This window comes from Pelophylax lessonae, assembly GCF_965119305.1.
Source record: "Pelophylax lessonae genome assembly, chromosome: 5".
Classification (NCBI taxonomy): domain Eukaryota; kingdom Metazoa; phylum Chordata; class Amphibia; order Anura; family Ranidae; genus Pelophylax; species Pelophylax lessonae.
The window spans coordinates 241920025-241932346 of record NC_138772.1 but is presented as its reverse complement, the minus strand read 5'-3'; the positions used below and the strand labels follow the sequence as shown (position 1 = coordinate 241932346).

At 48.5% G+C, this 12322-nt stretch overlaps 1 protein-coding gene across 2 annotated transcripts in view; it reads right to left on the bottom strand.

The window, feature by feature from the left end:
* The window catches only part of LOC309556313 (uncharacterized protein), a 424886-nt gene extending 413558 nt beyond the window's left edge, over positions 1 to 11328 (bottom strand). For both annotated transcript variants that reach the window (XM_082258756.1, XM_082258757.1), the window contains exon 1: positions 11261 to 11328. In XM_082258756.1, the coding sequence (XP_082114882.1) occupies positions 11261 to 11317 (57 nt within the window). In that variant the 5' untranslated portion in view covers positions 11318 to 11328. The remainder of the gene's footprint in view (positions 1 to 11260) is intronic.
* Positions 11329 to 12322: the final 994 nt, after the last annotated feature.

Below are 12322 nucleotides of genomic sequence, written 5' to 3'. Positions count from 1 at the left end.
AGACTGACTAATTCGTCCAGAGATTGTCTTTTTGTCCCAAGAGGACAGATGGAAGAAAAGAAGCTCTCTGGCATGAAGTTGTGCCCACACAACTGCTGGAATGCTGGCTGACATAAGTCCTAGAACCTTCAAGATTTCTCTCCTGGAACAGGATTGAGAATTTTTTAGGGCTAGGACTGCAGAAACTATTTTTTTCCCTCTTCATTGTGGGAAGAAAAAGTTTCTGGGACACTGAGTCCACCTGGAAACCCAGGAAGGTCTGTATCTTTGTTGGTACCAGGGATGACTTTTCCAGGTTTATAAGCCATCCTAACTTCTGAAGGAAACTTATCACCTGCTGGGTGTCCACATACACTTGCGCTTCTGATTTGCCAAAAATCAGTAAGTCGTCTACATAAGGGATCAAGGCTATCCCTTGAATGTGTAGATGGGCTACCGCCTCTGCTAGGATCTTGGTAAATACTCTTGGACTGGCTGCTAGTCCAAAGGGTAGTGCTCTGAACTGCCAGTAAGTTGTTCCTTTGCTGTCTATGGTCCCTGGGGCCACGAAAAAAAACGGAATTTTTGTAAAATCTTACCTGTAAAATTCCTTTCTCCGAGTCCTCCGACAGTTACCGCTGCCTCTAAGTCATCACTCTTGGGTATTGACTTCCGCTCCGCAGGAGTAGCTAGGCATAAAGACTTAGTCAAAAGAACAAAGGCATTTGCATATACACACCCATGGGGGCTGTCCCATCTGGTCAATACCCCCCTGCAGTGACCACTCCCAACTCAGTTTGGTAGCATAGCAGTAGGTAATAAGAACCCCAAAAGAGGGGCGGGGCGGCGACTGTCGGAAGGACTCAGAGAAAATAATTTTACAGGTAAGATTTTACAAAAATTCCGTTGTCTCTTACGTCCTCCGACAGTCGCCGCCGCCTCTAAGTCATCACTGTTGGGATGTCCCAAAGCAGTATAGACATGAGGGGTGGGAGACGCAACCGTATAAAAGGCAACGCAGTACCCACATCAGAGAAAGGAACCTTACATGCACAGTAAGAGAACCTGCTGGGCAACAGAAAACCGTGCTCAACAGGAGCAACCGCCCAGGAAAGCAAACACCAACAGCCAGGGACCCATAAAAAAACAAGGGTCCTTCATGGCACTGCCGCACTGAGAACCTTGCGGCCAAAGGAAGCATCAGCTGATGCCAGAGCATCTACTTTGTAGAATTTAGAAAAAAAGTGTGCACCGACGACCAAGTCGCAGCCTTGCACACCTGGGCCACCGAGGCCCCATGCCAATAGGCCCAGGACGCACTCACAGATCTGGTCGAGTGCGCCCTAACAGGAAGGGTGGAACCCGTTCCTTCAAGGCATAAGCCTGTTCAATGGTCTGTCTGATCCATTTGGCAATAGTTGCTGCAGATGCAGCCATGCCCTTCCGAGGTCCCTCAGGAAGGACAAAGAGGGAATCCATCTTCCAAAAGGATTCCGTAGACGACAGGTAGACCCTGATCGCCCTGACAACATCCAAGGAATGCAGAGCAACCTAATTAGGATGCTTAGGCTTCTTACAAGGCGAAGGCTTGAATGAAGGTGCGAACCAGGGAATGAGACGCCACAGGGCGTTGGAAAAGAATAGCCAGAGCGGACACCTGGCCTTCTATCGTGGCCAGCGCCAGGTGCTGGTCCACCCCCGACTGGAGGAAGGCCAACACTCTCTACACCGAGTACGAGTGAGGGGAGAACCCCCTGGATTCACACCAGGCGAAATAGGCCTTCCAAGTACGGTAATAGATTTTACCAGAGGAAGTTTTCCTAGCCTTGACAAGGGTAGGGATGACCTCAGGGGAGAGACCCCTGTCCTTCAGGACCTGGGTCTCAACAGCCAGGCCGTTAAAGCCAGCGACCGTAAAGCAGGATGGAAGATCGGACCCTGAGATAGGAGATCTTCCCGCATTGGCAGCCGCCACGGAGACACCACTGCCAGGTGAACAACGTCGGTGTGCCAGGACCGGCGTGGCCAGCTCGGCGCCACCAGAATCACCAGGTGCGGTTCCGAGGCTAACCTGCGGAGGAACCTGGATAGCAACCGAATCGGAGGAAAGGCATACATCAGACGATACTGATGCCAAGGGCCACCAACGCATCCGAGGCGTCTGCCAGAGGATTGCGCGTGCTTGCCACGATCCTTTCCACCTTGTGGTTTAGCCGAGATGCGAACAGATCCACGTCCGGGGATCCCCACGTCGCACACAGCATTTGGAAGACCTCCGGGTGTAGAGACCATTCCCCCTGGTCCAGGGTCTGGCGGCTCAGATAGATAGTCGGCCTGCCAATCTCCACACCCGGAACATGAACTGCCGAGATAGCCGGGACATGAGTCTCGGCCCAAGACAGAAGGTCGGTCATCTCCCGCGCCGCCCGGGCACTCCTGGTGCCCCCTTGGTGGTTGATGTAAGCCACCGCGGTAGCATTGTCTGTCCACTGGAAGAGACAGTTTTGTCGCTCGCAATTCCAGCACATTTATCGGGAAGGAGTACTCCGCCTCCGACCAAGTGCCCTGGGCAGACAGTTTGCCCAGGACTCCACCACAGCCCAACAGGCTGGCATCCATGGTAAGCACCGTGAACAACAATGGACGAAAGGACTTGCCCTCCGCCACCGGCGGGGACTGGAGCCACCACAGAAGAGCCAATCCGTTCTGACGACTCAAGGAGACACTCAGATACAGGGACTGAGGCAGTATGTCCCACCTGGCCAGGATCTCCGCCTGGAGAGCCCGCGTGTGAAACTTAGCAAAGGGTATTGCCTTGAAGGCCGAACCCAGCAAACCCAGGCCCCGCATACAGGGCCTGAGTGACGAGTACGGGATGTCCCTGAGGGACCAGAGCTCGTCCTGCAAGGTCCGGAGCTTGTCCTCCGACAAGAACACCTTTGCTTGAGCAGAGTCCAGAATCATTCCCAGATAGGGAAGACGAACCGACGGAGACAACGTCAATTTTCGAACGTTGATGGTCCATCCGAACTCCTGTAGCGGCTGCAAACCGTGCAAATGTCCCCCCACCTCTGAAAACGGATGAGGACGCCCTTTCAGGCAGAGGCGGACTGACCCGCTGAGTCGGCAATGCCTGACTTCTGCTTGCCCGTCCCGGGCTACTTCTGGCTGCCCTGGGCCTTGAAGGGCTTGCCCTTGGAACGGCTCCGAAAGGCACGAAAGGACCCCTGAGTGGGTCGAGACGCAGAACCCCGCTTGCCAAGAAAGGCCTTGTTCTTCGGGTTCTGGGGTCGCAAGGTGCTCTTGCCCCCCGTGACGCCTCTCACCAGGGTATCCAACGCCTCGCCAAAAAGGCGAGAACCAGCACAGGGAAAATCAGCAACTGTTTCCCGCGAGGACTGGTGAGCCGACCAGCTCTTCAGCCATATCAGTCACTGGTTAAGTACCGAGACACCAAGAGGCGTGCTACTAAAGGAGCCTCATGTAAGGCTGCATCACACAGATACATGATTCCTTGGTGGAATTGATCCACAATAACCAGCTGGGCAGGCGGAACAGCATCAGACACGAGGTTGCTCCTAAGCACATTAGACCAATCAGCCACCGCCTGAGCCACCAAAACGGACGCGGAAATGGGTTTGGGCAACGAGCCCGCCACCGTATAGGAACGGCGGGCCCGAGACTCCAAACGCCGGTCCGTGGGATCCCAAAAAAAAATCGGGGTATCCTCAGAAGGATCCACGGTAGCCTTGTTCAACACTGCCCTAGTGTGAACTACCCGTGGAGTCACACACCATCGTGATTCCCTAGCCGGTGCAAAGGGATAGAGCAACTTGAACCGGCTAGGCACCAGCAATGGACGTTTCAAAGTGTGCCACAGTTCATTAACAGTGTAATGAAACTCTGCGGGACAGGGAAAAAACCTGCGCCGACTTGCGGGTCCTGGGTGTCCCAATGAGGACACAATGCCTGGAGGACTGGGCTCATCCTCCAAAAGTAGTGTTTCCTTTACAGAAACTATCAATTCATCCATGGTCGCTCGCTCTTCAGGCGACCCCAGGGAGGAGGTATCAACCCCCTCCACCTCAGCCTCCCCCTCAGACCCCAGCGGGTCTAAGGATGAGCAAGACCCTGAAAAGGGCACGCTCGCCGCAGCAGCCATATAACCATCTGAATCATAAGAGAGACAATCTGGGCCTCTTACTAGCAGCACGTTCAGCCATCCATAATGGACACCAAGGTCGCCACTACAGCGGCCAAATCAGGTCTCAGAGGGGCCACAAGGGAACAGGGGTCCCCCACCAGAGCTGGGGGAATATGCTGTCCCGAGAATCCATTGCACAAGATGAAAAAACAATAGTGCAAGAAATATGGTACTGCCCCTTTAAGACCGCTGCGGAGTGCGCAGCCCACCGCTACAGCGACAGTGACAAAGACCCCCTGACAAAGAACAACTGAGCCAGCAATGACAATACAGAAGTAATTGAGAGAGATAATCTGCAGAGCCCTGCAGAGTGTTACTACCGATGTCCTAGGCTGAACTATAGGCTGCATGACTCAGGGAAAATGGCTGCCCCATAGGACTGCATGGAAGGCTCCGCCAAAATGGCCGCCGGACATGCGGTCGGAACGATCGTTCTGTGACCGCAAAATGGCGGCGGATGACGCCAAAACAGCATGTAGATTGCCCATAGAGAAGCCAAACATGCCTGCCCATACCTAAAATGGTGGACCGTGCGGATTTACCCCGCTGCGGCCGCCACACACACAGTCTGCACCCCCAACAAGCCCCGAAGTGACACAGGGAAGGGGACCCCCAAAAACATACAGCACCGCAGCCCATGCACAAGCGATCCCCGCAGGGACCGCATCAGGGAGTCACACAGGCACAGACATGGGGGACACACAGCAACACAGGACTGCCACCCCAGACAGAGGCCCCACACAGAGGGACTTACCTGTACCAGATGGCGTGGGGTGCCTCTATGAACGGAAAGCCGCTGTCCTCATCTGACGGAGTGCCGTTAGCCAGGGACATGACACTGCAGCATCGCAGATGTGTCCTGTGAGGTAGCCACCTCACGGCTGCATCCCTGCTGTGAGCAGGGATGGGTCGTTCATAGTGCCAGGACGAACCATGGCTGAACGCTCGATGGCGGGCTGGGGGGGTCCATCTGACCCTCTGCCCTGGAGAACCAGGGCGGTCAGTCCGAATCCCAGCACCGAATGAATCCATCTTCTTCCGAAGAATCGACTAAAACTAAAGCTGACAAAATAAACAGCTAGTAAAGTAAGAAAAAACTGACATTTTCAAAAGAAAATCAAATAAAAAAAGAAGATTAGATAGGCTGAGACTGTAGCCCCAGCACAGGGAAGCCTAACTACTCCTGACGCTAGGCAGAATGAAACTGAGTTGGGAGTGGTCACTGCAGGGGGGTATTGACTAGATGGGACAGCCCCCATGGGTGTGTATATGCAAATGCCTTTGTTCTTTTGACTAAGTCTTTATGCCTAGCTACTCCTGCGGAGCAGAAGTCAATACCAAACAGTGATGACTTAGAGGCGGCGGCGACTGTCGGGAGGACGTAAGAGAAACTTTTTTTTTTGGGGGTTTTGCAGGGAATTTCTTCCCCTTTTCCGAGGATCTGGTGAGGACCTCATCCAAACCAGAGCCAAAAAGAAGGGTCCCTTCAAAAGGGAAGACCACAGAGCTTGGATTTTTAGGGGACGTCCCATTTCCATTCTTTTAGCCAGATAGCTCTCCTGGCAGAATTTATGAGAGCCCCTGTTTTGGCCGAGGCTACAACTGATTCCACCGCAGCATCTGCTAGGTAGGCCACAGCCTTACCTATTACTGAAAGGGAATCGTGTAAGTCCTAAGTTTTGGTCTGAGAAAAACTTTTACTCAGTCTATCAACCCAAAAGAAGGCATTTCTTGCCACACAAGAAGCAGCCAGTGCTGGAGCCATAGCAGACGCATTGGCATCCCAGGCTTTTCTTAGTAGAGACTCTGCTTTACGGTTCATGGCATCCTTAATGCTACCAAATCCACAAAGGAGAGGTCTGACCTTATAGTTACTTGTGCTAAGGGGGCATCTAGTTTTTAAGGAATTTTTCTTTCTTCCTTCTTAAAAGGGAAACCTTTTCCAAGATACCGCTTTATTTAACCTGTTTTCAGGTAGTTACCATTGTTGAAGGAGTAAATCCTTCAGGGAATGGTGGATAGGTAAAACTCTAGAAGGGCTTTTCCCTAGTCCTTTATAGAGCTTATCCTGTGCTGAGGTCTCTTCAGGCAAATCAGGTATGTCTTCTGAGGCATAAATGGCCTGAAGGAGTCCCTGCATGTTCTCCAAACCAAATAAGTTTGTAGATGGTTCTGTCTCATCAGGAACATCTGTGTCCCTGTTCCCTTCTGAGCAGGTTTGGGAATCTGAGCGGCTCTCCTCTGGTGATAACCTAACTTCTTCCCTAATTTGTGCTGAAGGGAGACTTTGGGAAGATGGTAAGAGACCTGAAGGTCCTGTCCTAGGTAAAGAGCTTTCTTGTGAAGGAGGTACCTTCCATTGAAGAAAGATCTTTGGGTTCTACAATTCTTGGGGTTCCCATTGAAGAACGTACAGTTTTAATAGTAGTCAGCATTTCCTTGAGAACGTCAGTTTTGACGAAACGTACGTCGGTCGCGGCGTGCTGACGTCACCTATACGAGACGCTTGGGCGGGTGTTTGAAGCCGACCGGCTGGCGGCTTTGATTCAGCGCCTTTTTCCTGTTTTTATCCTGTAAGTGCAACCTTTTTATTCCTACCTAAAAATAAATGGTTTTACGCGATGGGGCCTTTTATTATTCACATGTGACCATCTGCGTGGGAAATTTGTGGATTCATCTTTTCTGACTGTAACTGGTTGGTTTTGAGAGAGCTAGAGGACTTTTTCCATTTGGGAATCATCCATCCTATATTGGCCCACATTTTTGTGTCTCTGGTAAGCTGCGATATATGTTGGTGGTGGTAGCAGTGTCACAGAGTCTGGTGTGTGTGGTGGCCCTGTGCTCTTTGTCATCTATCCTCTTACATCTGGTAAGCAGTTTGTGAAGGTGGAGGCGGCTCTATACACGCTTTTTAGCATTTATTCCCTATTCAATTTGGGTGTGTGCTGGCTTATCCGACAGTATTATGCTATGTACATTTTATATTTTTTGCACTCGATTGATGTTCTGAGTCAACTACATCGTTGGAGGTAGGAACCCTGTATGAAGAATCTCACACCCCTGGAGAACACTTCATTATTCATGTGCCTTCAACTTGTTTACTTCTGGTAAGCAGGGATACAGGTAGATTTATACATACATAACTGCATGTATCGTATGGACGGATCTTTGACGGTGGTTGTGTTCTGTCATTTTTCCTATTCCATCTGGTATCTGGTAAGCAGCCTGTGAAGGAGGTGGTGTTTTTTCTATTTAGCACCTATTCTGATTCATTTACACAGGGTGCATTTTAGTGTGTTTGATTACTGGTAATACAGTATCACGCCATGTATTTTTATTTTCATTTTTTCTCTTGATTATCCATTGAAACTATTGTATGGTTTATGGTCTGGAATCCTCGTGAAAGATCTTCCCACACGATTTATATCTAGATCCGGTGAATCTTCTTATCAGGCGATTTATACTGCTGCATCTGGTAAGCAGTACTTACACATATTACCTGTATACGAGGAGTTCCTGTAGATTTTTTGGACTTCACACTATTTATTCACCTAAATATATTATATTAATATTTCTGGGACGTTATAAGGACTTGTATACTATACATGGTCTTTTTATCACTTTAGAGCAGCTTGTTTATTTTTATATTTTCTAGGATGTTTGTCACATTTAAGTTGCTGCTTTGATTACCTATTTGATATTTAGCGCAGTTTTTCTTTTTACCATTTCCTCCTGTACTGTTTTAAGGAAGTCTTCCATTAACCCTGAATCTTCTTTTCCTGCCAGTTTGTAAATACATTTATAGCAGAAAGGCTTAATGTGGGAACTGGATAACCTATCCCCGCAATTACCACACTTCTTAGAGGCAACAGAGCCTGATAAAGCTGGGGTAGTAGTAGAGGTTTCTTGTGAACCGCTCAGGGACTCTGGAAGACAGGATACAAAGCCATACAAGTATCACTCTTCCCAAACATATTAACCTGAAGACCATAGAAAGGACATTGAGGAGTCCGACTAAGGTCAGGGGAAAAAAAAAAAAAAAAAGGGACAATTTCCAGGCAATTTTAAGTCGGTAACCAGCAGACTTTAGAGAACAACCAATGAAGGATACGTCCTCAGCCCTTACCCAGTTCTGACCTGGGTTTTGCTACCGACACCTGGACCGGCCTCTCCTCCTCCTTCCCCGGAGGGTGAGCCGTGGAGGGCTTAAATTTCCCCAGCAGCTGTCCGAGCTCCGATAGTGTGGGAGTCTGCTCTACCGCTAGGCAGCAGTTCCGGCCTCTCCTCCACACTCTGCTTCTTCCGCATGTTGCGCGCACGTCCTGACGTTGCGCCGGAAGTTCCAGATTGAAGACGAGGCTTGAAACACCCGCTTGAAACACCCGCCCGGTGGGAAATTCAAAAATTCTTCTGTGGAGGAGAGCTGCTGGCGCCGGAAAACCGGACCTAGAGGGACACCTCAGGTGACCGACGGCCTGTGTACCTGGGGGCGACCTGTGAAGCCTGGGGAGGCGGCAGGTAGAGCTCAGCTCTCAAAGGCCCTTTGCTGAACCTGGCTCACAGGGGTACCGTTCGACTCTGAGTCTGCAGGTCAGTGAACATAAACGTTTCGTTGTAGGAAGAAACACAATCTAAACTGAGGGGCAGAGGGAAGGGTGGGGCCTTTTAACAAATTGTCTATGTGGGGAAAAAAAATAAAAAATCACATTGCCCACATCTAAGATGGCGTCGCCCACAGTGCACCATGCAGCTAGGGCTAGGAAGGCCTCAGGAACCACAACAGGGATCAGCAAGCCCAAGGTATCATGTCACCCCCCCCCCCCATAGTGTCAGAGCACACTCCACATGGACAGGGAGAATGAAGGATACACAGACCGGGTACCGGGCAGACCAGAGGGATCTCTTGGGAGGCACAAATAGCATTATCCCCAGGGGAGGGCCCACATTCCCCCCCCCCCCAAGGCCAGCAGGGGTCGCCATACTATGGACTGGGTGGGCTCCGCTCCGGGCAAACTGCCTTCCACCCAAAGTGGGGGTGCTGCCAGCCGACTCATCCGCTCGCAGGCTCGCCCCCCTCCGGACCAGGGGGCACCGTCCTGGCTAGACCTAGGTTGGAACTATATATCCTGCTAATGCTCGTAGGCCAGACTGGGGGGACCATATGGATCTAGAAGAGCCCTCAAATTTTCCACTCGCCTGCTTGCATTTTGGGAGTGGAAAATTATTTAGGGCGAGTGTGGGGCTGTTCGGGGAGCCGCTCAGGGGAAGAGGAGAGGAAGAGGAAAGTGGACGGAGTGGATAATCACAAAGCGCAGATCATCCCACTGGAACAGCTTTAATTTTAATTGTCAAGGGGTTGGCCGACAAACACAGTCCCGGCTTCTTTGATAGACAGAACACTTGGCCAACCAGGACATGTGACGTCTATCAAAGGAGAAAGGCTAGGAGGCGGGACTGTGTGTGTCGGCGAGCGCCCGGCAATTAAAATTAAAGCTGTTACAGCAGGATGATCCGTGCTCTGTCATTATCCGGCCAGCTTTCCTCTCTCTCTCTCTTCCCCTGCACGGGTCAGTGCATTGTCGGGCACGGGCAAGGCTGCATCGACTGGCACGGGCGAGGCTGCATTGACGGGGACGGGTTATATAGATCTGTTGGACAGGTTTCTTGAAAATAACAGCCGGTTGAGTGGTTTCACTGAATGAATAGGATACTGGCAACAGACCTGCTCAAAAATTAGTAAAAAGAATGCCAGATAACTTCCGGTTATAATCACTTCTGGCCGAAAGTGCTACAAAAAGATGGACTGCTGCATCACTTCTGGTTTCAACCCTTATCAATTTCAGCTGGAATTCTTTGTAAAAAGGTATATAAATTATGCGGAGACACCAGTGGCTCCTTTTTATGTCCCCTAAGGATGTCCCTACATAGACTTCATGCATAGGATGAGGCCAGCGGCCTATGACATCACATCCACTGGTGTACCAAAGTGATGTTTTTGAGCTTTTATTACCCTAAAATGCTAGTAAATATACTGTATATGCATGTAAATAGTTTTTAGTAACATTACTCTATAGTCCTTTGCATTTTCTCCTGAATCTTACTGTGGAGAATTGCGCTTTCTGGACAGCCCGTGGAGGACCCAGAGGGCATAAAGGTTATGACTATACCCTGGTATGATTCAAGTTTTGTGTATCCTGTACGAATGATCTCTTATAGAGGCGGTTCCCGGGTTACAAACAAGTTAGGGTCTGTAGCTTTGTTCTTAAGTTGAATTTGTAAGTCAGAACAGGTACATGTCTGTGCCCCTCTTCAGAAGATTTGACCTCACTTTTTGTCCCTGTGACAATTGTATTATGAAAATTTTGGGTTGTTTTGTAAACAAGGATTGGTGATAAAGCTTCAGTGGAGACACCTTCTTCCCATGATAACACTTAACAGGAAGTGAGAGAAAATCTACCCCTAGGAAGGGAAATTCACTCCTGTGTCTCCCTCTGTAAGTAAGAGTCATTTGTAAGTGAGATGTTTGTAGCCCGAGGACTGCCTGTAATCTCAAGATCATGGTTATCTGTAAGGGTAAGGGGATTCATATGCCTATGCTCAATGTGGTTTTGTACTTAAATACTTGGAACAACTTTTTTATTTTTACAAGATCCTACACTGGCCCCTTAATGGAGCCCTAAAGTATGCCTTTGATAGTGAGTTTTATTTTTGCACAGGATTGTTTATATTACGGCCCCCCAGTGGAGCCCTAAACATTCCTTTGGGGGTGTGCTTTTATTTCTATTATAGTATTGTTTGAGTTATAGTGTGTATGGTTTTATCTTTTCACTTTGTTATTCTATTCATTATATTGTTTGATTTCATTGTGAGTTTTATTGTTAGTGGTTTTTCACATGCTTTATTATCTTGTTTTATCCTGTATCTGCAACAGAGTGTGCAGCATTACCTCAGTGCACCAAGCACATAATTATTTGGCAATTTACCCAAATATACATGAAAGAATTTTCAGTTACAAACAGTGAGCATTTGAATTTTCTCTAGTGCATAATAAAAAAAAAATTAAGAATATATGAATACCTTGCAAATGAAGGAGGTTAAAGGGGGATCAAGGTCTTCTCTCGCTGCGTGGCTCATGTTCAAGAATTTGTCCTAGGGAAAAATAAAAAATATGATTTTTGTTAAGATCTTACCGTAAAATCTTTTTCTCTGAGGTCCGTCGACAGATGCAGCCTCATCTCCATGAGCCGATTGGGTTCATGCTCCTCCTATGAGGAGTAGTCTAGGCAGTTAAAATTTGAATACACACGCCCAGGGGGCTGTCCCCTATACATAAACCCCCACTGCACTATTCAGCACATCAGTTTAGTTTAAAAGCAGTAAAAACAAAAAGAACCAACCCCAAACAGAGGGGCGGGTGCTGCTTATGTCGACGGACATCAGAGAAAAAGATTTTACAAAAATAGTATTTTCTCCATCGTCCGTCGACAAACACAGCCTCATTTCCATGAGCTGAGTGGGATTTCCCAAAGCAGTGTAGGTATGAGGGGTGGGAAAAACGCAACCAAATAGTAACGTCAACTTCAAAAGGCTAAACTTGACCAGCTGGGCAACATAGAGCTTAACCAAACAGGAGCTCACCCAGAAAAAAAACCCCCGAAGTACAAACCAACATTCTCTCATTAACCACTTTACCACTAGAGCATTTTGCTGTCTTACGTCTGGGCCACTTTTTGCGATTCGGCGCTGTGCGAATTTAACTGACAATTGCGCGGTCGTGCGACGCCGTACCCAAACGAAATTTACGTCCTTTTTTCCCCATAAACAGAGCTTTCTTTTGATGGTATTTGATCACCTGTGCGATTTTTACTTTTTGCGCTATAAACAAAAAAAGAGCGTAAATTTTGAAAAAACAATATTTTTCACTTTTTTTTTTTATATAAAATTCCCCCCAAAAAAATGGAAAAAATCAAAATTTTTTTAAATTTTTGGCCAATTTGTTTTCTGCTACCTATGTTTGGTAAAAAAAAATTCACAATAAGCGTATTTTGATTGGTTTGCGCAAAAGTTATTGCGTTTACTAACAAAGGGAAAGATTTGTCATTTTTGGTGTTTTTTTTTTTTTAACGCGTAATGGCGGCG